Genomic DNA, 26786 nt, shown 5'->3' with positions numbered 1-26786 from the left:
GATCAGTTAACCTAAAAGTCATGTAGAGATGCAGGTTCCTTTGGAATCTCTTGCAGTGGTCTTGATTAATTGTTCTTCAGGATTTCAAAGTTTTCTTTGGCCATTGGCTGCTTTTCTATTTATTTTATCTGCAAACCCTTTAGACAAACATTATTATGATGTCCTGAATATTATGTGTGATGGCACACTGGTTTATCCCTTGTTTGATATTGGGCTGCAAGGTTGTTCAAAAAAAAAAAAAACAACAAAAAACTGGAGACAATCCCCCAATAAATGAGACAAATGAATCCTGTGGAGCCTCAGGAGCTCCTGTGCTGCAGCTTTTAAATGCATCCCTCAAACACACCTGAATCAAATGAATGGCTCATTAGCAGGCTCCTGGTCAAGAGGCTAAAATGACTTCCATGTCCATTTCTGATATGTCCGGACGCAGTGCCTGCTAGCTTTTATTAATCTCTCAGAAGCCAGACTCATAACAGAGTGAAGACTAGACGTGAGGAAGTAGTTTCCATTTGGAGCCAAAGTTATAAACAATCATGACTAATGTAGCTTTCATGGCGGTCGGTTGTATACCTATGTGAAATACTGAGATCCATTATCGTTTAGATGATGGCTGCACATGTAGTCAAAGTAATATAAGTATTTGAATATTTCCAGTTCACTCTTTCTCTTTTCTTGCACACTGTTGTTACACAACATTTTAATGTTCAGATTTTCCTGTGCTGCAAGCTCCTGATGGATTTCTCATATGCTGCAAAGCTGCACATGTGTAGCCCTTACCCTTCGTCTTCCTTTTCATGTGCTTTTTTTCTTTCTCCCTCCAACTGTGTAGCTTTTATCAATTATTTTAGTCTTCCTTTTAGCTGTTGTGTACCTGATATCATAAATTCATATTATTAGAACAGGATTTTGCGATCCGTTAACATTAGCATGATAATGTTTCTATCAAAGGATACTATTATTTAATTAAATTGAGGATAACTGTTGAAAGCCAATTAGGTAGAAAATCTTCTTCTTCCACTTATTACACTGAGCTCTGGAGCATCAGTCGACTAATTTACCATCAGCTTTTTCATGAAATTATCGTTATAATATCAGACTAAAAATTCACTTTGGTTTGGCCATTAAAATCAATCAGCTGCAGCTGTTGAGCCTCATTTAATCTGTTCTAACACTGGCTGGCCAACAGAGAAGCCTCAAAATCCGCTTTTGCAGATAAATGCTGGAAGGATGGCAGGAATCTTTGAATACAGCTTTGCTAGTAAATAAATAACTTTAACTACTGGGTTAGTCTACCCTCAAACACATATATTCAAAATCGGAAAATAGAATGAATAGACTAAAGTAAGATATGAAAACTTTGTTGTGTTTGTTGGTAGTTTTAGATTTGTTGTCGATAAAATAAAGCGATAGAGGACTGAAGCAGATCTGTGGTTTGTTCCCGTCTCCTGCTTTTGCATTTGATGGAGTCAAACGAGCCGTATGATGGACCATATTGACAAGCCTAAACGCCCTTATTGGATGAGAAGTGGCCCTGAGGTGCTGTCCCAGCATTTTGAACAACAGACCAACCAGACAAAAACCACACACTCATGTAAAGCACCAACTCTTTTCGCAACCACAGCACTCTGAACAATTACCCCGCAGCTCTTTAAAGCACACACACAAAGACTATCTTTATGACTGCAGCATTTCCACCATTCTAGCTCGCTGTTATTTTTTTCCCCCCTGCTTTTCTTACCTTCTTCACCCAGAGACCATTAAACTAGATCCCTTCTAAACGGCTGTAAGGCCTCTCTTGGCTAGCCACTTCTCCAAAAGCCATCCCATCACTCTTTTCATGTTTTTAAATCAAAGTCCATGAAAGGTTGAGAGAGAGGGAGAGAGAGAAAAGGAGGAGGGGGTAAAGCAGACTGAAAGTTGGGACGGATTTTTGTGTTTGTGGGCTGGAGACAAATCTTAGTTACAGAACCATGTGGCCTTTTTCACGTACACACTGACACTGACACGTGCACAAACTTAATTTGATATGGAACATGCTCTCCTGGCCGGTTCTGCTCTGCTGGGATTTTACTTTTTTCTCCTCTGTCTCCCTCCTCACCTGCTGGGAGTTACTCTAGATGTTTAACTTGCTCTTTTTCTGTTATTTTTTTCTTTTCTCTTCTGCTTCCAGACACTCAGCTGCACCCACTTTCCTGCAGCACAAACACTAGTGTAAAACAAAGTCTGGAGGTTCGGTGTGTATTAATTCCTTTGCCTCCCTCACACAAGGTTTTGATTTTGCTGGTGTTCAGTCTTTTCGATTTGGTTGGTAGTCAACCTGAAAATGTTTTCCTTGATGGTTTTTTGGCAGAAGCCATGTTAGGAGAACTCTGGCCAGCTTTCTTCACCTGCCAGCTGTTCAGCTCAAGGTTGTTTAAAAAAAAACAACAAAAAACAAAAAAAACAGTATATTCCTGGATTCCCAACTTACTCTGAAAGCCCAGTTCCACAATAGTCATTGTCTTAAAACAAGAGATCTCTTCTGACTGCAGTAAGTGGTGATGGGCAGTGTGATTTCATCTATGGTATTGATTGTTTAAAAAGCAGCATTTTGTTGAAACTTGAAGCTCTGGGAACTGGAAATTTACACATATCCCGTATCTCACATGAAAAGTTATCTTACAAAACAGAAAAACCTTGAGAAAGCTCTTTAATTGCTGTAATGCCAGTAAAGATTTTTCAGTTGACTAGCATATTTTTTTTACATGGCTTTGCCTAACAAAAATGTTAATAAATGCAAATAAATTATACACACACACCCGCAGATATATATATATATATATATATATATATATATATATATATATATATATATATATATATATACACACAGTATATATATATTAGCTTTTTACATCTTCCCTTTGGTATTTGTGCAATTTAAATTTAATGATGACCTCCAAGTGTTTGAGGAAGGTGTATTACTTCCAGTCAAAAAGAAATATAAACCTCATGGTAATAAGTCTGGTCTGAATGAAAATATGTACACATCTTATTTACACTGTTGCAGCTAAGCAACTTTAAAAAACAATATATGCTTGCTAAAATGTTAATGAATGTTGTTTTGGGACTTATTTAAAGTTTAGATTTTTATCTGTAGGTGCACCATGCTGTCCTCATCTCTTTGTTCAGTTTTCAATTATTACCTCACAACCTATTCTACCTATCTCTTATAATACTTTGCGCTCACACTCCTTTATGAGGCACTTTGCTCTTTGGAAGCACTTTGGCTCCTTGCAGATAAGGTGAGAAACAAAGCTTTGAGCTTCATAGGAGGTGTTTTACCCTGATAAGCCATCCTGTGACTTGGTGAAAGATAAATGGAAACCTTGTTCTTTCTTTTTGTGATTTCTCTCTACTTTGCTGTCTCCCAGGGTTTTTCATCTTCCTCTGCCTCGACTCAGTAACCTTTAAGGTAGTCCAGGAGGGGGGTAGTGGGCAGTGATACAGGAAGAAAGAAAGATGAAGAATGAGCAAACATTAGAAAGAGAAAAGGAGTGATTAGATCTAAAGGTTTGAAGTCAGGAGAACCAAGAAGGCAAAGGAATTATGGACAAATAGTAAGGACTAGTTTGTTCATTTTGAGGTTCCTGCTATTTGAAAAAAGCTGAAACCAAATATTTATGTAGGATCTCTTTAAAAGTAAATGTGATCTTATAATCTTTCTTTAGAAAAGCTCTTAAAGAAACTAATCTGATGTGAAAGTGATGTGCTTGAAACAGTTTTTTTAGGGACATCTTAGCAGAATATCTTTTTGTCTTCCTTTTCGAAACTTTTATGTCAGCAAAGATGAACCCAACAAAAAACAGCTATCAGTGTCTGTCATAATAAAGTCACCAGAAGCTGGTTAAAATGTTCAGCTGTCTTATGTATCTCTGATCCATTATTAGCCGTTAGTTTACAGAGAGTGAATGATGAGGAAAGATCTAATATCATAAGCTAATGTCCGTGCTTGCTTTTCTTTTCACTACTTCCCTTTTATCTTTCCCTTCTCCCTCTTTGTGTGTGTCTTTGTGTGAGGCAAATAAAATCTAAAAATCGATTTAGCTTCAGCAGTAGTCTGTGGGTGGGAAGCTACTAGTTACTCGCTCATCAAACATGCAGAATTACAACAATTTGCCCAATAAATAAAACAAGATTAATGTTAATGTTACTTAAAAACGACACTCTCTTTCTTTAATTTATAAAAAGATCATGTTTTGCAAGTGTCAGTGGAAGTTTTTTCTATTTATTGCCCTCATGCACAGAAACGTCTGTTGCCACTCAACCCCTTTGACCTGTTTTTTGCTCCTTCATAATACAGGACGATGTTTGGTGGTGAGTGTTTTCAGTTGTTGCGTGCTGTGCCTTCTAAACCACATCAGTTGCTCTGCTTTTACTTCTAGGAAAAACTATTATTACTGAGTCACTAAAGAAACAGTCATAAACATTATAAGGGACATGATACTGTCCCTTATAATGTTAATATAAAACGGTCATTTGGTATCCACCCTGCATCAGTTTCTCACTCATCATAGGGGCATTGATGTTTCATACCCACTTTTAAACTGATGACTTAAACCAGCTTTCTATATTTAAGTCATGAAATGTGTTTGTATGAATTACATTAATAATATCTACTTGCACTGGCTCAGTAGCTCAGTTATTCTGGTTTGATCAGAGATAATGATCCATCACATACCAGAAGATGGGACTGGTTCAAACGTTTTTCAGAACCACAATCATTGGAACTAGAGGGTAATATAAAGTCTTGAACGAAATAACATGATATTTCATTACAGTTTCTATCGCCATAGTTTAGGAAAAATCAACAGATTTGCCATTTTTGCTGTCGTATGTCAGTTCTATCGAGCTAAGTGCAGTGAAGAACTCGAACACATGCGGTGCTTTGAAGACATAACCCAGTTAAAGTGTTACTGAGACAAGTCTAAACTGTTTTTCTTCCTTTCTTTCCCTTTTCCTCTTTTCTTTCCTGTTGTCCAGGTGACTGATCAGTCTGTGCGGGCAGTAGCAGAGCACTGTCCCGAGCTGCAGTTTGTCGGCTTCATGGGATGCCCTGTAACCTCTCAGGGTGTCATCCATCTCACTGCGGTGAGTATCAAACCAGTTTTTCACTTGGATTATCATAGTAATATTAAATTATCAGTGGATAATTTACTGTATCTTGTGTGTTTACTTATAAGTTGAAGATAACATACTTCCTGCTGTCCTAGTTAAAGATAAACTCCCACGTTTCTTTGTAATTACTTGTTTCAGTAAATGTCGCCAAAAGTTCGTTTTTTGCTGTCTAATCGGCTTACTTCAGGCCAGCTCCTAGATGTTGCTGCAGGTTGTCTCCAGGGGGTATATTTAACTTTTATGAAATGAATTCAGGCACGCACTCTGTTTTTTATCTCTGACTTAGTTTTCAAGTTATTTTGTGTTAACTTTTAAATCTCATGAAAGCTTAATGAAATGAATCCTAATAATGCGCCGCTGTTGCGACTACACCCCGCTGTTTGGATATTACCATGCTAATGAGCAGTGCTCCGTGCTTAAAGCCGTTCCATGCCATATAATGTAAACGCGGACACACATGTATGTGTTCGTGTTATAATTGCTTGAAGTAAATTCACAGAAAAATCCCTCACCTTGTTTTCCTTGTCATTATTTCCTTTTCCCAACATGGCATCCGTCTAGAGTGCGTGCATCTACAGAGTGCATCTGTGTATGCTATGTCCACACCCATGTGTCCTTCTGTAATGCAATTCGATTTGTGTTTGATGTACTTGCGTGTACACTTGAGCGTGCACACACCTCAGTGGACCTGCATGCTCTCGTTTCTCCTCAAATGCAATTACAGTTGTGTTAATAGGACTGAGGCACCTGATGCCGCGCTGCATTATTAGATTAAACAGCAGATTAATTTGTGCTCATAGTTGTGGCCCCTATCATCTCTGCAGCCTCTGCTGACCTTGGCCATGGTGTTGTAGACAGACAGTAATGAAGCCAGCCAGTCATAACAGCATTAGCATACGTGGAGGTGGACGCAGGCACCTTTACACACACAAACACACACCCACGCCTACAGACGAGCACACTCATTATTATTTATGGAAGTATTAACCAAGGTGAACATTTAGGAGTTCAGAAGAAGTTCATAATTCTGCTAATATTTATAGATTTTTTCAGCATTCAGAGCTACAAGCTTAGTGGATCATATTGTTCGTTTGGACTTAACGTATTTTCAGTTCTGTTTGTTCCTACCAGAGGCACTGACCTTGAACTTCCTAAAATCCCATTACAGTCCAGACTTTTATTTACAGTATGTGCAAAACACCCAGAGGACGTATAAGACAAATAAGAAGTTGTCTGGTTTGTCTTTGAAATTATTCTAGAAAATTTCTGCTGTTCAGAAGCAGGGATTTTAATATAGTAATTTGTTTGTGACCATAATCCATTCTTTTTTCATAATATATTTGGAAATGTCTAATTAAACATTTTCCATTAATTAATTCCAATACATTTGATGTCTCCAAAAATTTAATGGCTATCTTGCACAAAAAAATTAACAATGTAAATTACACTTAGAGTACAACAAGACACAACAACTTTAAAACAAGTAAGGTTAAAACTTGTTGCATATATCCAGAGAAATTTAAGACATAGCAGTGGATATTGGCCATATGAATAAATGAAATATTACAATATTGTTTTTATCTATTGGAACAGTTTCGATTGCTATCACAATATATGATAAAATTTCACTTTCTAAAATCAAATCTGTTTCAATACAACTTGAAAGAACAATTCACATTAACATTATTAAAAGTAATGAAAGACATTTTTAAAAATGGTCATAAACTAAACACATAATTCCCTTTAACATTGTGGGACATTGTAGCGTACATGTAAATTATTTTATTTATTCAACTAACAATACGCAAATATATGGAATCTATTTGCATTTTCAGCACAATTAAGTTTAAGTAGAAGCATAAAATAATGCACTCTGTTAACACTCAATTTCGTTTCTGTGTTGTAAAAATGTTTAAATACTCGTGGCCCTCGTGCTGTTAATACTCCACATTTTTCTTACTGACTTATAAAGTCTACTTTTATTATTGCTCTCATAATTATCTGTTCCTCAATAAATTATCAAATTTGTTTATTGCTCAGATCTTCAGCAGCCTGAAAAATGGCAATGTCTGAATTAATCAAGTTGTCTAAATTAGTTTAACTTTTTTATCGGATTTATATTTTTTTTCTATCACATTCGGTTTTTAATTGTCAGAATTCAATATTTTAACATTACAGCATCTCATCATCTGGTTATTTCTTAAATGCTAAGCATTTTAAAGAAGAATAAACTGTATTCATTGGGATTTAATAGAGCTGTCACACAGCTCTTGATAAATAAATATCTATTACTTTAAAGTATGTTGTACTTAAAAAATGTACATTTAGAGTAACCATTTATTTTTTTGTGAAACTGAATGTTTCCAGATATAAATTTTAAAAAATCATTGCATTTCATCATTATAACATGTAAGGCAGAGGTTGTTCGATTGTGTTCTACCTTATCTGCTCACAAAAAATGATGTTCTGGGTTTTAGAGTGTTTTTATTTTTATTTTTTCACATTGATTGATATTAGTGCCTCCCAAAGATTATTGTCTTTCCTCCAAAATATGGTCTTATCTAAACTTCTAATAGTTCACCCAAAACACGCTGAGATTAATTATTTTATTTTATAACTGTCACTCTCTTCACATAGCTAAAAAATGACTAGGCTAGGTATTAGGCTAACTCTACCTTGTTTTTTTTCTCTGTTTTGATATACTAGTTGATAAGTCTGCTAATGTATTTTCCCTTCTGTCCCAGTGAACAGTTTGCAGACGAATCTTACAGAAAGACCGTTTCATAAACAAAACTTCGGACATCACAGTTATTAATGACGAGTGTTTCAGCAGCGTGCTGAGCTGTGTTCAGGTCTCATTTACACGATTTTCTGTTGAGCCTCAGGCGATTTGCTGTTTGGTCAAGATTCAGATTTGAGTCCAGACTTTGAGGATCATTGCCGTACGCCATTATCTTTTGACTAGGAGAAGCAAAGAGGGGCGATTTGCACGTGTGTAGATCTTTTTTGAGAATGTTAGCTTTAAATGACAAAGAAGATAAAGACAGAAAATGCTAAGCTACGAAGAGTAGCTGTCAATATTTAACAAGTGAGTTTTTATCTTAAAGGGAAAAGATTTTATTTGGAAGACGTTCCAAAGTAAATAACTGGCCTTATGATATTTACGTATTTCTGTTTTTGTATACAGTAACCACATTTCCACTTTCATCAAACATTTATTGAAATATTTAAAGTTTTATGTAGTTTTCTCAAACAGTTTAATATTTGTTTCATTATTATCCTGAAATGACAATATAACGAGTTCATCCCTTCATAACATTTTCCAAATGGATCTGTCTTTTCTTACAACAGTCAAGTTAGTTTATTTCTTAATTTCTTTTCTGCTAAAGGGACCCCACACACATTGCTTTTAGGCTGAATCCATTGAGACAAGCTATCTATTATTTTTCCAGAAGGCATTTAAAATGTAAGCAGATAAGTTCATAAGTTCAGTCTTCTGTTGTAATCACTTTTCTTTCTGTTATCCATCTCTCTGCCTACATCTCAGTCATTTTACCTCCTCCTTTTTCCATCTCTCTATAATATCTGACAGCAATTATCTTGTTTGAGAGTTGATTCCTCCTCTCATTGATTCCCACCTGGTCCCATCATCTGTCAATTTAAAAATCATATTCTTGCTTTTAGAAATCGTTGCATTTCTGATGACTCCACGGACCTCCGTGTGGTTCCAGGACTGCGGCACTCCTCTCTTGTTCGATTATTGTGCTCTCCCTCCCTACGTCTTTTGGCTGATCACATTCTCTCTGATAATCTTCCCAACTTGCTCAATTTCTACTTCTGAATAATAAAAAAAAAGATGGAGGAAACCATCTACTATTATTTATTCTCTCCTGTAACGCCTTGTTTTTCGTACATTGATTTGTCCCGAGTCAGGATATGAAGAAATCAATTACAATTGTATTTTCTAAATAGAAAGAGCTGGAGGTAGAAATTGGCGACATGTTGTGACACGTTCGATGCAGTCTGCAGGGTTATGCTGTCTGTTTTACAGTGTCTCCTCTGTCTCTGATGAGGATCACAACTCAATGTTTGTGTGGATAGATCATCTTCTGCTTAGTAACTAAAAGACAAAACAATGTTTTCTCTTTGTCCAGCAAATAAACACTTCCCATACTACTTATTAATTAAACACTTCAACACGAGATAAGAGAAACTGATGATTTTAAGGGCAAGTGTGTGTGGCCACCAGGATCTTACTGTAAATTTTTATTTACGGTTGGGTTTTAGATTGAAGCTCAGTGTTGGCTCTGAGCTTTCGACATAAATAACATTTTTATTGATGAGGTCTGTTATTTCCCAAGGCTGTGTTATTGATGGAAAACATCTTGAAGGGGGGCTTTGTGGGTGTCCTGGAAGCTTTAGTGATTTGGCGCTAGGTCTCAGCAGGTAATTTGAGAAATATGTATACTATAATATACAGTACAAGTGTTTACAGTGGCTACCACACTAAAAATGTGGAGAAATATGCCTTCAGATAAATGTAACTTTTATTGCAGTAGCAGGATCTCATATTGAAAAAAATAGAAGAAATTGTTGCACGATGTTAGAAATAAAAATATCAGCATATGCCCAGTGCCACAATTATTGACACCCCAAACATTTGCTGTAGTTTTTGGTAGTTGTTTCCTTTTCTATGGTTACATAGAACTAGTGGTGGCCTTTACTCACTGGTATTTATACATGAAAAAAGGGCAGAGAGTTTAACCCGGGACCTACATGGAGGATTGTAGTCTCCATATGTGGTGTGCCTGATCCACCACTGAAGCACTTGGCACCCCATCAGTTACTTTTTGTCATTTAAGTTATTAGAGTGTCTAGAACATATTAATTGATAATCATTGATTACCTGTTTCTATAAGATATAAGCATGATGTGACTGAAAGGTGCATTGATGACCACTGGCACCACTGAAGTCTTGGCTTTCCACAGAGTCATTGTTTCCTCTTTGAGCTCTTGTTTCTTTTTCCAAGCTTCTGGTAGTTAAACTTCTTCAGGTTTCTGTTCTGTCTCAGTCATGTTATGGATATGGTCTCCCATATAATTCTATGAATGTCTTTCAACTGGATTTGTGTTGGACTGTCTCAGTGGCATTTTTACGCAGCCTACAGCTTGGCCTCTGCCTGACGTTGTTGACCCCGGTTTATATTTGCTCTACTGTACTTAAGCCCTGTTCCTGTGCTGGCATGATTGGGCCTGTATTGCTCTTTCTAGCCATTAGCAGACCTCTTTGACATTAACTACTTCCTCAACCTGTTTGTTTGATGCACCATTTAGAGGTTTTTGCTTTGCCTGTTACTGAACAGTGGATATGCATTCATGGATATTAAAGTTTCCTTTAAGCCTCCTTCATCTGTTTTACTTTCTTAGCTTTTTTTATTTTTTAGTAAAATATTTGAAACTGATTAGTGTGTACAGCTGTGTAATATTACACCTGAACACAGTGTACTATATAGACAGGTGGAAGAACAGTACAGTAAATTTTTATTTAGTTATATGTAGGTGTTGCATATAAGGTTGAAGTCTTTCCACAGCCTGCTGTTCAGATCTGTGTGTAAAGTATTTGATTTATATCTATAGGCAGTATATTACCAGCTTTGTTAATCTCATTCTGCAGCTGCCTTCAGTCTGTAGCTTCGAAAAGACGAGGAACACCATGAGAGTTATGATGTAACTTTTATAGGCATTGCAACCTGTTTGTTTTTTTTGTGCAGTATTTTTTATTCTGTTTTCTATATTAATCTCTTTCCCTTATACTCATGTGGCTTGTGTGTGTTATATTTGTGTGTGTGTGTGTGTTTCTGTGTTTCTCTCTCTTACACTCATGCTCTCTCTCCTTCTGTCTCTCCATCTTCCTGTCAAGCTGCTCTTTTCTTCTGCTGGTGATTAAGCCCAAGGTCGGCTCTATCACAGCACCAGTGTTTGAGAGCTGCTCTCTGTGCCAGAGAGCCTTCATTCCTCCAGCTTTAGATGTCCCACCGATGGCCTAGTCTTCTCTTGTCATGCCTACCCATAATGCCCCTCCTCATACATCAGCCTATCACTGCCCTTAGACACTTTGGGCCGCTGAAGGGCTTTTGCTGTCTGTGCGAAATTTCCCACCCTCGGAACAGGAGCCAAAGTTATAACAAATGGGGAGACTGTTGAAGAATGCGTCAGAGATGAAACGAGGTATATTTGGACACTGTAATAGCTGTGTGTTGTCTCTGTGATGTGCAGAGCTTGGATGTTTCTGGTCTTAATTTGGGGCCTTGTAGATTAATTCAGCCGTGCTGCTTCAGTGGTTTTGTTGTTCTTCTGGGGAGAAAAGTTGGGACCTTTTGATTAATGCGCTACGAATTTGACAGAATTGGACCACGGCTAATACTTCATTCTCTCTTTGTGTGTTTATGAGCATATAAAACAGTCTGGTTCATGACAGCTAAGATATTTAATTTCATAACTAAAATCATATGCTCTATTTTTCCATGTACAGTATAATGTGCAGTGCTTGGTTCAGAACATTCAAAGCTCAAATTTGGCTCTGAACCAATGAAAACCACATACTGTCTCTAAAAAGAAACTATTTATGCTTCCTAAAATTTTCCATGTTTTGTCATTTAACCACAGATTTGTACATATTGTATTATTTTATATGATTAACCAACAGAAAATAATGCATCATTGCAAAGCAAAAAGATAGTTACAAATAAAAGTCTTAAAAATCATATTTGCAGCATTTTGGAGTTAGTTCTGACTTGTCCATTTGTGACGCTTTTGTTTATAATTTTCTTTGAGGCATTGAATGTTTGGATAACTATTTCCTCTGGTTTTGGAGGCTGTGCTGATGGGATTTTTGCTTTTACTTTTTCACTTTTGGACATGTGCCAATAAAATATTTTTATTTTTACAACTGAAGCAGCTTTGAGCATCTAAAAGCTCAAACAGCACCTGATCTTTGACCCCACATCCTGAAGAAGTCGAAAAGGAGGCTTCATGGATGCAGAGCAGAACGAAAGAGTAGAGAGAGGAGGAAGTTGAAACCATCTCTTCCATTGATCGTAATTGTCGAGGATCATATGTCCAGCTTCAATGTCTCTTTTCCCAGCTGTGATTAGAAGGGCTTGCCAACAACTGATGATGTCATCCAGGATATGCTACTTTGGAAAATTGTCTGAGTTGACATGCGAGTGTCATACAGCAAAAGACTTCAGTCAGAGACAGCTTCACATTGGTTGCAAGACTGACTGCTACCCAAGATCCTACCTGCTCACAGCATCACCATCCACAACAACTCCTCAAAGATACGTGGATGATATAAATTACGACGACATTTAATTTAATTTAATAAAAGCATATTACTGAACTGAATTGAACATACAGCCACAGCTATATGGGTAATGAAAGCATATTTATCTGTCAGAATTATACAAAGTAAAACAAAATTCTGTTTGCTAATGTTTACCATCGTATCCAACTGGTTTTTATAAAGTATTGGATTAAGAAGGATGAATTGTGCCCAGTAGGGCTGTTTAATATTATTAAACCATGCAGTGTGTGATGATGTTGGAGAAGGCTGTGATTTCTAGATGACTTGCGACTTAAAAAGAAAACAAAAGAATCTACTTCACAAATATTCATTACTTTGTTTGTGAAATAAAATTGCAGTACATTAAAAGTTTGTGGTTGACAAAATGTGAAAGAAGCTTAGCGGGTGTTTTCTGTTTTTAGTTGCCATGAACAGTGAAGTTGCCACCTTTACTAACACCCCTCTTCTGCTTCCACCCCACGTTGGGAAATCGGTGTCTGGCTTTGCTGCAGTCTGCTGGTCCCTTATCTCCTCAACCCCCTGAATGAAGCACAGAAAATACATAATCACAGTGCCCTGTGTCAAACTGATAACCCCCAACACAAACCAAGAAATATGTGTGTTGTGTGTATGTTTGTGCTCACATCTTACCCCGCGTACGAATGTATGGGGACACGCATGTTGTGTCTCAGAAGTGGTGGAGTGGGGGCGACAGGGAGAGAAGGCGGCAGAGGGGATTTGAAGAAAGAAAGGTAATGGGGTTGTGGAGGTCGCCAAATGAGTCTCAATTGTAATAATAATTTTCTTGACTGCTGTATGGAGGAGATTGGGGGATTTATGAATATAATGAGGAGAGGAGAGCCTAAGGATGATGTGTGTCTCATGCAAGAGTAATTGAAGAATAATTCATTTGGCTGTAAGACTTTTAACCCAGAGACAGACAGAGACAGAGAGGTTTTTTGACCTCTGGAGGGTGGGGATATCATGTCTCATTACTGGCCCAACTAGAGTCAGTGTGCCATGACTGTCATCCTGCGCTGTTGCGGTGGTTCCTGCGTGTCTTATGTGGACGTTTGACTCGGCGCACCGAAAAAGCAAAAAAAGCAAAACACCATCTCTCTCTATCACATTGAGCCTTTTCTCACCACTGAGTTTGTTATCGAGACCGGCACATGCAGGATTAGCGACTGAAGGAGATTACAAAAAGAAAAGGGGAATAGAAATGGGAAAAATAAGGGGTAGACAGTAGATGGGCATGGAATAGACAGAGAGAGGAGCTACCCATACATGTATGAGCGCACACACACATGCACTGGTCTGCCTTCACATTATTGCATTTTACATTTTGTTATTTTGCCCAATCTTGCTTTAGATTCCTTTTTGCAGAAGTGACATTGAGCATGGAACATGTGAATGTCTATCTTGGAAAATATATTTCAAATGGCTGCATTGACATGATATTCACAGCCTTATTTTAAAACCAATTATTGAGTTTCCCTATCTGTGTGTTTGGGATTTCGCTTTGCTTTAAAAAACAAAAAGAAAAAAAATCTACTTTAACATATACAAAGGCACCCAAAGATGACTGTTCTGTTCCCATGTGGCTGGACTATATTCTCCAAGTATTTCATTGTCTAGTCCATCAATATGTTTTTCAATAACACGGTTAGGATCTTGAGAAGGCACCATTCTGTTACTCTTTAATAATGTGCTTCTTGTTCAATACTTTGGCGACAAAGTAGGCCACCGGTTAGAGCTAAACCAGCTCATGTTAAATATCCACTGATAGAGGGCAGGATTGCTTTCTAAACACAGATGGTTGATTTAAAGGTGCAGCTGCTTCTCTTCATGTATTTAATACTTTTTCCTTGTGCTATTCAACTTTATTGCACATAACTACATTTATGATCTGATTTGTTTTGATTTCTTTGTATGGGTACATTTCTTGGGTTGTTGCCGGCATCTGGTTTAAATTTCATTGTAATGGCCTCATTAGAAATATATTTCCTTGTGGAAAACATTGACATGTTCAATACCGTTTTAATTGTGTCTTCTCAGGCTTTGCGTGTTTTTTTGTATGATTTCAGAGAGGAGAGCAGTCATGACATACCTTTTACCCTTCTGCCTGATCTGTCTTGCATGTTCCCTTTCTTTTTCTTTTTTTTTTTGGTAGGGGGCTTGAGCATGCATGAGTGCGCACTTGTACTCTCCTAGTATCACCTCTGCCATTCGTCCCTCCGTTTTGCCCCCACCTCATCCTGTCTCATTCACACTGTCCCCCAACAGATATGGACAACCGAGCAAACACCTCAAAGGCACTTTGTGACTTTGACACCTTGCTGAGAACTTTAAATACACTTCAAAGCATGTGGCTAAACTTTTATCTGGCTCCCTTAAACCTTATAAACCAGTCTTTACTCATCCTTTCTGGTCTATGACTCTTGAGGCTCTTACTCTTACTAAATGGTTTCCTTACCTTAAAGAAAGAAAAAAACATACAATCATGTGTTGCTCCTTTGGCAATTCATAAGCTTACCCCAGAGAAGCAGTTTTTTTTTTTTTTTGTACTGACGAAACTCACATACTAAATCTTGAAATGGACATATTTTTACTGCAGCAATAAAACAGCAGCTCATATTTTCCAAAACCAGCATGTTCGCTGTTTATGAATAAAACAATGCTAGCTCTGTCTGTGCTTTTATAATCCCATGTAACTCCCTGTGAGCCGGAGACATTGACGCTGATGGACAGTTACAACCATGAACTCATGTTATTTTGTGCCAACGCTTAAATGTGTGACATCATATCCTTTGCACGGGGTCCAGTAAGGCGTCCACTTCCTGCTTGGCATCGTGTAAATATATGTAGTAATATCAGAGGTAGTAAAAAGTCGACTGCATGGCAGAACACTAACAGGTGCACACGCTGAAATAAATTTCTAAATAAGCCTTTTCAAATGCTACAACCCGCCTTGGCTTTGAAACAGCCAGCTATTTTTTCTTCTTTTTTTATTATTATTTGACCGTGGGCTCCTATTTGCTTTTGAAAGATGCAAATAATTAAAATAATCAAAATTCAAACTCCCTGGACTTCTCTTATAAATCTGTAGATGGAAATAGATGGAACATTTGTGTTTCTCATTTGTTAAACTTGTATCTCAGATGAGATCTTTTTTTCCTGTTGATCCCTGTCAGATGTGAGGAGTTTGCCTTTTGGCTTATCTGTGATGGGTTTGACTTTCATTGAATAGATTAGATGGAATGAAACAACTGTAGCGTTTATCTAATTATTAAAATTCACGTCCAGGTTTCTAATTCTGAGAAGTTAGATTATTTTTTTTCTCTTGTACTTCAATAATTATATTTTTTGACATAATCATTTTAAACCAAATCTACATTTACGTTTATACATCTTGTATAAGAGAAGAAGTACTGTATTGTAGAAGAAGTACTTAGTCATTTTGTTTTATTCCAACAAAATGAATAATAAGTGTGACAAAATAATTGTCACATTTATTTGGCGTCGCGTAAATATATGTAGTAATACATACATATGTTTTTCTCTTTTAGAAAAATTCCTTAAAAAAATTAACAAAATTATATATTTTTTGTAAAACTGATTTTACTAATTTCAGGTAAAGATGTACATTCAAGTATAAAAAGACTGCATATTAATTTTTTTAATTACCGAAGAGTTTGATAGTATTTATTTAATTGCTCATTTTTACTGACACATTACAGATTTGCAGAAATTAGACTGAAATGTCTAATTTTAAGTAATAACACCTACACACATGCATATATATATATATATATATATATATATGTGTGTATATATATATATTATATACATATTATATTATTACATGAAATACAAAGTTAATCTTTTAACACTTCAGTTGATGTTTTTTCACACTGCAGATGTTAGCATGTCTGCCCAGCATTCAGGTAGTCACTGTGCTCATTATTTGAAGTGTGTATGTGTGGCAGGAGGAAAGCGGCTGGTCCAAGAGCAGCTGGATTTTGCAGGTTTCACTGGTTTTATGAACGGCTTGAATAATGACCCCGCTCTAGCTGCCAACTCGGAGACGAAGAGACAAACTCTGCCTGGTTACAGGCTTCCACCAACAAGAAGAAAAACCTGCCCAAATCCTCTCTGCTCTCTTACTTTGTTTCTCCCTCACCTCTCTTTTACTTTTTTATTTATCTTTGCTCAGTTTCTCTCATTTTTTTGCTTTCTACTCCGCATTATTTTTCTCTTTGTTTGAGCTTATTTATTTGTAGTTTGCAGTAAAATTTCTGAAAACTGAAAATTAATAAAACAAAGTAAGTAAATACGGCAAGCACATTTCCTTGCCATATTTTTGGGAGTGTGTCAAATTGCTCTGACGCTGCTATTTGTAACTTTTAATTTCAGGGATTTTCAGCATATTTTCTTTTTGGCAGGCATTCGTAAATTGCGGTATTTATTTTCGTGCATTGGTTTTGCTCAGATGGATTTTACAAAGTTAGAGCTGTGGGTGTGTGCCCTCTTCCTTTCTCCTCCCTTTCCCATCTCCCAAAATTTGTTTTTTTTTTCCTCCAACCTAGCTACACACTCAGCCAATGAAAACTCTCTTAGGTTGGCCTGATTTCTCATTGGTTTCCCACATCAATGAAACACTGACTATTGGCTGTAGTAGAAATTCTTTTTCGGCAGAGATAAGCAGTTTTGAAGATTTGGTGAACAAATACTACTTTTGATGTGGAGGCTTTGAAAATTTACTCCAGGCATACCGATCACAAACACTGAATGGACATGAAAACTCTTTGTAAGACGGGAAGCATGTGAGGATGTGTGTAAAATCTTTCAACTGCGTTCTCGTGGGTATATTTCTATGAATATTTGTACAGCTAGAACCTTAATCTATAATAATTACACTAAACCTCAAGCAAGAATTATTACAACTTAGCTTTTGTTCCCCCCACACTCTTCCAAAGATGCTGAGCTCTCATTATCTGAATGTGAAGTCATGCTTATGTCCCAACAAAATGAATAACAAGGGGAGCACACAGGCATGCACATCCTGCTCAGCCCCCAAAATGAATAATTTAACATTTGGATTCAGTGGTGACCACAGGGGCACGAGGCAGTTTGTCCATATTTGTGGTTTTTGGTGCATTTTTATCCAAACCTCATTGTCTCTCTGAGTATATTCATTGATAACTACTAAGCAGTTTCTGCTATTCATTGCAGTTGTCAGTTTTGCCGCTCCTTGACCCTTTACCTCTGGATTTTTTTTTAGCCAATCTGTGCACATACTAGTCTTTTGTTTATTTTATTCAGGTTGTCACTAGAGTGCAGGTGAGGATGTGCTGCATAAAAATTGTATTTCATTTTTATTTCATGCTTGAGCAGAGATTTTATAACAAGAGGTGTGGATTCAACTTTCATAACAAGCTGCTGAGAAGAAATAAGGTTGTTTTTTTTCAAGCTTTTTAAGAAATAGTTTTCTTCAGCTTAGCACAGCGGTTTGCGCACTTACCGTGTTTGTTTGCAGCTTGTATGTTTTTAACCTTAGTGAAGGCTGGGAAAAGTGTTTACATGTGTGAAGTAAGCACACAGTGAGACTTGGTCCTTGTCCCCCCCATGTGTCTTCATGCTGGTCGGTATATGTCATGCCTATGGTGCCGACAACAGGGCTCAGTGATCTTAACACCAACTGTAAGCTTGTTTTCTCTTTAGCCTCGGACATGACATTTACCTTTATGCCTCCCTGGCGGCTTGCTTGAATATCATACTCCTCTTATCTTGCATCCCCTTGTGTGTGTGTGGGTGTGTGTGTGTGTGTGTGCGTGTGTAAGAGAGTTTAAGCTTGTATTTGTGTGTTTGCAGCTTTCTCCTGAATAGTTATGAGTCTGTATCTGAATCTGCACACCTGCGCTGTCTCTTGAAAAGCCTTTGGATAGTTAAGTGAGCAGGAACACTTGCTGAACATCGTGCCAAAAGGTTGAGATTTTAACTCGGGGATTAAGCTCAACCTTTTTTTTTTTTGTATAAGGTATTCAGATTGGGAAGTGGGATTATTGGAAGTGGAAGGGATGAAAGGAAGATGAAAAGCGATTGCTCATTTTGGCTCAAACGCTTTGCACCAGGCGTGCGGGTGCAGAATGGTAAACAGTAACGATAAACAATTTTGTAGCACTTATCTCACTTGTTTGTGTGTGCTCTGTATTTGTTTTGTTGTATTTGATGCAGCATGTGGTAGAACACACAGAAGGAAAATTCACTTCATTCTTGCAGATACATCATATCTACTGATGTAGCTCAGCAGAAATGTTGCATGCTTCTATTGCTTTTTCTCTAAGGCTTATCAAAGTAATGACGGACAAGTCCATTGTTTAGTTAAAGTCCCATGTTTATGTTATGCTTGTGATACTTTCTGATAAATTTGTCATAAAATATTGTGTGTGTTATCTCTTCCAGCTGCAAAACCTGAGTGTCCTGGATCTGCGGCACATCTCAGAACTGAACAATGAGACGGTGATGGAAGTGGTGAGAAAGTGTCGGAAGCTCAGCTCCCTAAACCTGTGCCTCAACTGGAGCATTAATGACAGGTAGGTGATGTGCATTTTTGGGTCAAATGATGCAGTGTAACTCAGAGGACTCAACAATGTCAGTTCACCTCAATTTGATTTCTTTCAGATTAATTTAATTCATTGTTCAGTATAATGTTAATCCATTCTATTCTTAAAAACCTGTTCAGTTCCCTTGTGTCCTGTACAAATCAGATCAATGTGATTCAGTTCAATTTCATCCCAGTGCATTCATTGGATTTTTCTTCAGTTTGTTTCTGTTTAATTTAATTAAATTGAATTAAGCACAACTCAGTGCAGTACATGTTATTTCAAATCACTAGTTTGTTACAAATCACTTGCACTAAATTTTGATTTAGTTCAATTCATTTGAATTCCTCTGAGTATTTTGCCATTGTTTTTTTACTCAGTTCACTTTTTTCAATCATATTTAACTCAGTTCTAAATGTTTTAGTTCAATAAAGTTTAATTGGCTTCAGTTAAATTAATAGCCACCCAGGTCAGACCTTAATATTTATTTGATTCGCGTATCAATGGCAGAAAGAGTTCATCTTGCTCGTTAAATATATTATTTTCATTCAGAGCATCAATGCATTTCACTTAAATTACAATAGCCTAGTAATAATTTCCTCCCTTTGCTTTGTTCTATTCTTTTCAAATGCTTTCAATTGTATGAAATCCTCTTTAATGCAATTTCAACTTATTACCCTTTTGTTTAGTTCAGCTCAGCTCACTTAGCTCTACTCTTCCCATTAACTCAGTTTATTTTAAACAAACAATTCATATCCAATTAAATATGAACCTATTTACTTTTAAATTAATTTAGTTCATTGAGTTTGATCCAAAATAATCCAGTTTAATCCAGTTCCTTTCACATTTAAAGTCAATTACTTATGGTCTCATTCAGCCTACAATAATATAATCTACCACCTAATACTTAATAAGTAATACATAAAGCATTACTTTGAAGAAATCATGATGTGTGTAAAACATATGGTATGATGTTAAAACATTTACATGTGGTGGAGCAATAGCTAATCAAATAGCAATAGCTAATCATCAATATCATTTGCCTACAAATGATATTGATGTTCGATTAAATTCACAAACAACAATGAATGGATGAGATTTGGATGCGAATCTTACAAATATTTCAGTTTCACTACTTTTATGTGCAACATAAGAAACTTTCAGTATTTTTCACAGAAAAAAATGCCTTAACAACAGGTAAAAAATTATGGATCAACTAAAAATGTACTCACTTTGTTAAAAATTTAATAATATTTTGTGTCTTTGTTTTTCTGGTTATACTGTGCTTGTTCCTCTTCCTTCTTGTCTTGTTTTTGTTTTTTCTTCTCTCATTTTGGGAGAGAGTCGGCACCGTGCTTGACAGCAAGAATAAACCTTCTCCTTTTTTATTTATTAGCTGGTGTTTTATTCATACATTTCTATTTAATCTATCGATTTGTAGCTAAGGCTTGGCTGCTGACTGTATTCCCATTTTAGCCCCACAGTGTGAACACAATATTGGATGTACGCAGTGCGTAACAACGGGTGTGTATGAATGTGTGGGGGTGTGCATGCGTGAAATCCTTCATGTATTATTGAATGTACATTCAGTGTTTGGTAGGAAGGTTATGGCAAAACCTTACATGTCCCTTATAAATATTTGAAAAAGCTTATTTTGGTAAAACTTCTGAAAAAATACAAATGTGTTTTTCAGTTTTTCACTGTTCAAACTTTATTTTAAAGCACATTTATGTTCAATCTTATTTTATTCAAGGCCACTTTGATTCCTTGATTTATTCAAATTTTAATTTACTGCACTCATTAAGGAGATGAGTGCAACCTGGATTTTAAAATGAATGAAATTGAAAATTGTGTGTGTGGTGTAGTTTTTGCTGACTGCTATGGCAGCTTTGATGTATTCTGTATAAATTAGCACAACCAGTAAACAAAATGCTAAAGACCATGTCTAACTATTGAGGACCTTAAAAATCTATCAGACAAACCAAATTTATTCCTTCTTCTACATCATTTTACTTACTTTTCCAGTGTAGAGGCCATATTTTGTAGTAGCTGATTACTGGATTGCCTTTATGTACAATTTAATTAAGAGGTACTTTTACAAATAAACTTTTGACCTGAATCTGACAATTTGTTGCTGAAGAGTCCACTTGGCAATAACAACAACAAAAAAATCCAATCTATACCCATAAAAACACTGTATAAATATAGTATCAACATTGCATAGTGGAGATGTTGTTGCTAAATGAAAAAGATTCAAATTTTCAGTATCAGCAATGTGCTTAAAATGAACACAGAGAAAAGATGAATTGTCAAAGAAACAGATGGCATGAATAGAAAAAAAGAACATTATGTGGAAATATTAAATCAATTCATCAAGACATTTTCAAGGACTTAATATGCAAATTGGTCTTCTAAATGGACACTACCACAAAGTCAGTTACACAATAGATTAAGGCCAATGTCTTAACAATGTCAGTGTTTTGGAGTGACTATCATAAAACCCAAATCTCATTCTTGTTTGTATCCTGACCTGAAAAATGAGACAAACAAACTGGTGTTAAAAGCCTGGGGAACTACTCTTCATATATTTAAAGTCATACAGTTTAAATGGCAATTCCATAGAATACTAAGGAAATGTGTTTTAACCTTTAACTTTCAACAAAGTTTTGTGAAAACTTCTTCCACTCAATTATTCTGTCATGATCTAAAGCAGGAAACGGTCTGTCTGGTTTAAAGTTGGGCAAGAAAAAATGCGATTCCTTCCCTTTTATGCTGCATATGTCAATATTTGGTTTCAAATATCTTTGTGTGGGCTTTGACAAGGTCTCAAATGGACATCAGGAAAAGTACAGAACAGATAAAGACACAGACGTAACTTCACCAAAATGTTCAAGACGTCACGGATGGAAATTCCTTGAAGGTCTTTTTGAAATGTTCAAACTGTCAGTGTGTCTTACAAAAAGAGATGACGAGACACTTGAAACTGGTTTATTTGCCTCAAAGTTTAAAAGGTCATGCGTTCATCAGGATCACTGCTGTTTGTAACCAACACACACACAATTGACACACACATACACATTCAAGCTGCTTGCTTGTCGTCAGTAAAGACGAGAATGACTCAACCCTGGTTCACATTGGCTCTCAGAGGGTAGAGCTGGGTCAGCCTGTGTCTGTTTCAAACTGATGGCAGTGTGCTGTGAACAGGTAAACAGGCAGAGGAAATGACCCCTTATTTCCAAGACCAATTTGTCCCCCAACTAGAAGCTATTGAAGATATAGAGCTCGGTGGGAGGTAAAGCACATCAGCCATTTCTTCCCCTTTCCTTCACCCCTTATTTAAACAGTGAAACAAATAAATAAATGTGGTGTCCTCTGAGGGAAACCACTGCCTCAACAATAGCAGAAAGCAGCATCCCAACTTCCTATCGTCACAGTCCGATGGGTAGGCTGGTGGCAGTGGGACGCCCAATTCTTTTGGTCACCGTCATTTCTTGGGGAGAGAAGAAGCGCTGTTCTGCAGGTGGGCAGTGATGGTGTTGTTATTTCTCTGTTTCTTCTTCCAGAGATGATGAGACTCCAAAGTGGGATTGTGTTTTTCAAATCTCATATTGCTCGGAAAATGGGGAGCGATTCATGAGCAGAGGGTAATTGGAGACCAAATGCCTGTGTGGGCTTTTCAGAAACTCACTGAAACAAAGTTGAATAGTTTTCTCCATTTTACCCTGAAGTGTTTGGAATGTCTCCTACTGTGTCCATCTATCTAAAGACACACCTTTTCTTGTGCAAAGTAACAATATACCAATATACCACTATATTATAATTTGTTCCAATCCAGATTAAGATTCAAACAAGTTGGGAGGCTTTAAAAAACTCTTAAGTGGATGTAGTGAAAGTGAAGAGGCCCAGATTGTGTTTGACTCCTTGGTCAAACATAATGTCTATGTTCGTATGTGTACTCAACCCAAGTCAACTTTATCAGCCAAAAACTCCCAGACTTAAATGCAAATCAGTAATTAACTCAAAGGTTTTTAGAAAATATCTGTGCAACTTCTGTTTTTAAAAAGAAAAATAAAAACAGTATTTTTTCGTGTGGTTTTTAAAGATAAATTGCATTTCCCTAAAACCGCCCTGCGTTATCCATCAAGTGACATTTTGATGGCAGCAGACTGAAGAATCCAGAGCTCTAGTTTAGTTAGACATATGATCTCCGTCATATGACCATCTGGATCACCTTGAAGTGATTCTTAGCTTTCAAGTAGGTCCTTGACTGACTGTTTATATCAACCGTATCTCGTCAGTTCCTTCAGCCCATCACGATGAATCCATCAGGGTTCTGCTTTAATGCAATCCTGTTTTAACTTAAGCTTATTGGTAAGTCACATTTTGGCAGCACACAATTTGGGATGTTTTAAATTATAAAAACATAAAACAATCAACAAACATTACAGTTTCTCAAATATCATTATGGAAAACCACGGGCTTCTGCTTCGTGTTCTGTCTTGGACTCTTGGTCGTGTCTCTGTTGTCCTGATCAGATGCAAGACAAGCGGATCACACAAGTACTGTCTGCCTAGAGGAGGATAGAAGGCTATTGGATGTTAAGCTGCTCCTCAGTTGGAATTCAACATCAGTCTGAAACACTATCTTCCTAAAGATTAAATAAGATTTTGCTGAATAAAAGTCCAACCGAATTATGAACAAATGGATCAAACTTGCCTGTACAAATGATTGGGTACAGCTTCTGGTTAATCAGGTTGGCTGGTTTATCATTGGGTCAGTCTCTCTGGCTTACACTTTTGTGTCTTCTGTCTTCTTTCATCACTCCAGTACACCTCAGCTCTCAGAAATACAGCAAAGACTTTTATGCCTCATATGCATTAGTTAGCTCTTTGAAAAAATATTTTTTGAAACCCTTGTTTGCTTTTTTCTGTACTCTGCATAGTTCTAAAACCTGTCAAATAATATGTACCGGTAACTTTAAAATAAATACACAACTATTTGCTGATTTACAACATTTTCAAGTATTTTCATCAGACATAGCTGATTGGTCTGTTACTGTCCAGTAAAGTTAAAATAACTATTTTTAAGCAAAGATGTTAAAGCTGAACATGTTTGAGAGGAGTAGGGGAAAGATTTATGTCCATTCTCTCTCTGATTATATGTGGGTTTGTGTGCAGGCTTTGGTCAGTTTGCCTTGCAGTATTTCCTGAAACCAAGTTCATGAATTAAGTGAGTCATTTTATTTTATGAGGCCTCTATTGTTGGAGACTGGGTGTTTCCCAAAAACTTAGACGGTCTCACCCCTCTTCCTCCCTTCCCCTGTTTATTCATCTGTCTTTCTGCCAGCTTCATTCAAACAAGGGGAAATCAATATTCATCCATTTTACCTCCTTTGCATTTTACTTGAGGCCAAAATTTGTTGCATATCTCCATCACTTACTGTACGAGCATCACAAATCAGCGCTCAAATTGGCTGTTTTACATTTTTGTCCCCTCCTACAGAAATCAAGCTAGATGAAGGATTACAGAAACTCTCTCTCCTATGACTTGGGGAAGCTTATAAAGGAATAAATAATTGGGGAAATATTCTCCCAGAAGCAAACCTTTTCAGAAACATTTCAACATTCGCAGGTGTTTGCACTGGAGATGCTTTCCAAATAGCCTCTGCTCCAGCCAATTGGCAGATGTCACAATGCCCGCAGAAGTGTTAAACCTTCAAATCAGATGCTTATGTGATAAATCAGTGTGATCAATGATGTGTCAAATGATCATTTGTTTCTCTTCTTTGCATGATTTTGCTCAAACGATCAGATTTTATGCATCAACATTTGAATGTTATGTAATATTTAAAGGAGCTTCAATGCAGTAAAAAGCATTTCTTGTTTGAAGTTATTGAGTTGGAGTTCAAATGACACCAAAGTGAAATGGTGATGTTATTGTCAGTAAGTATTAGAATGTATGTTTGATTTATTACATATTCCATCCATTAACTCCCATAACAAAGAAAGGGATAACTCTAAATACCCTCTTTGTTCTGTTTTGCTGTAAATGGTTGGGCAAAAAAGAGAAGTCATTACTATGATTACAATATTAAAATATGACTTTAGAAATGTTAAACTTTATGTCCAACAGTTGAAATCTTCCTATATTTACCTCTAACAATGACTCACGGATTAGCATCTGCATATAGACTTGACATGAAGTAAGAGGTCCAATTTACTTTCAGTATATTTGTTTTGCATGTTTTTATTGTTTTTATTAAAATTACTACCATGTCAAACTTATGCTAAATACAAATGGTAGTAGGAGCGAAATAAGACAAACATAGTGATTTTATTTTTTTCTGGTAAATTAAAATCAAGATATCAGAATTTCTCAATATCAAGGTGTAGCCTGTAAAGAAACAAATATAGCAGAACATCTGTGTCAATCTTTTAATCTTTTTTGTACAATTTTTCCCTACTTGTGTCAATTACACTTGACATTTCTTAACCAAGACTCAAAGTACTTAATTATCTAAGGGGAACTGAGAGTGTTTCATTATTGAAGGTTCACACTTCTCAGGCTCCCTGGAAAGGTTTGGTTGTCGGGCTACTTGTGTTTTATGGGTCGGGAGGAGGCTTTTGCTCCAAAGGCATTTTGTGGGCTCTTGCCGCAGGAGTATGGGGTGCCGGAAATCCTCTGTAAAGCTTTCTGGCCCTTTTATAACTGAAGCAAAATCTGTGTCTGCATTCTCAATTATTGTGGGTAGACTCTGCTGGGGCAAATCCTTGGTCTAGATTCTGTTTGTAAAAGTTGTGAACGGTACCTGAAGGCATAGTTGAGAGAGGAAGGTGTCTGGTTTGGGAACACCATGGTCTCATCTTTGTAAATAGTGTATTTTTCTTGGCATTTTCAGGCCTGGATCTTCAGCATGCACTGAGGTTTGCAGCCAACTGTGAGAAGGCTGGGATGAAAATAATTCCCTCTAAGTTTATGGTGATGGTTCTCAACAGGATATATGTTTACTGCTCCCTCCCAGTTGGGAAGCGGTCTCTGCTTCAAGCAAAGAGTTTAGCTATCTTAGTGTGATGGGCACAAGTGAGTGTGGTAGATGGATAGACAAATTTGGGTTATGTGTACAAATGCTGGAGCTGCCCCAAGTGTTTTGCGGTGCAGAATGAGCTGAGCAAAAAAGCAACGCTCTAGATTTTCCTGTTTGTCTTGTTAAGTTTTCAAATACCTTTGCACATTTTCTTAATTAAAGATATTTGAGTCAGCTTGGTCCTTTACTTATATTTATAAGAAGAATCAAGGTAGGAAGTACATACTCAGAAACAAGGACCAGATCCAGACAGGACAATTTAATGCACTAGCTGTCAGTCTCAGCTTTATACTTTATTTTTTACGTCAACAAGATTTGTCCATAATTATTTCCTGACCTAAATAGATACATCACTGACTTTTGTACCTCAACAGTTTGTGTTCCCACTCTCATTTATGGTTATGAGATATACATCACAATCAGAAAAACTAGATTCTGAATACAGGTGGCTGTTAAGGTGGTGTGGTCATCCGATCAGGAAGCCTACTGGCTGCCTGCTGTTGCACATTTTTCGCGACATTTAGAGAAGCATCACTCTCTAATTGCCATATATTAGAAATTGTCATATTTACAGCTAAAGGAACTATAAAAC

General features: G+C 36.8%; 1 protein-coding gene across 2 annotated transcripts in view; it reads left to right on the top strand.

The window, feature by feature from the left end:
- The window catches only part of fbxl17 (F-box and leucine-rich repeat protein 17), a 248805-nt gene that overhangs the window by 69664 nt on the left and 152355 nt on the right, over positions 1-26786 (top strand). For both annotated transcript variants that reach the window (XM_028034378.1, XM_028034379.1), the window contains exons 7-8: positions 5026-5133; positions 18971-19101. In XM_028034378.1, the coding sequence (XP_027890179.1) occupies positions 5026-5133; positions 18971-19101 (239 nt within the window). The remainder of the gene's footprint in view (positions 1-5025; positions 5134-18970; positions 19102-26786) is intronic.

This window comes from Xiphophorus couchianus, chromosome 12, assembly GCF_001444195.1.
Source record: "Xiphophorus couchianus chromosome 12, X_couchianus-1.0, whole genome shotgun sequence".
Lineage (NCBI taxonomy): Eukaryota > Metazoa > Chordata > Actinopteri > Cyprinodontiformes > Poeciliidae > Xiphophorus > Xiphophorus couchianus.
The sequence above is the reverse complement of the archived record's forward strand: the minus strand, read 5'-3'. Positions and strand labels throughout refer to the sequence as shown.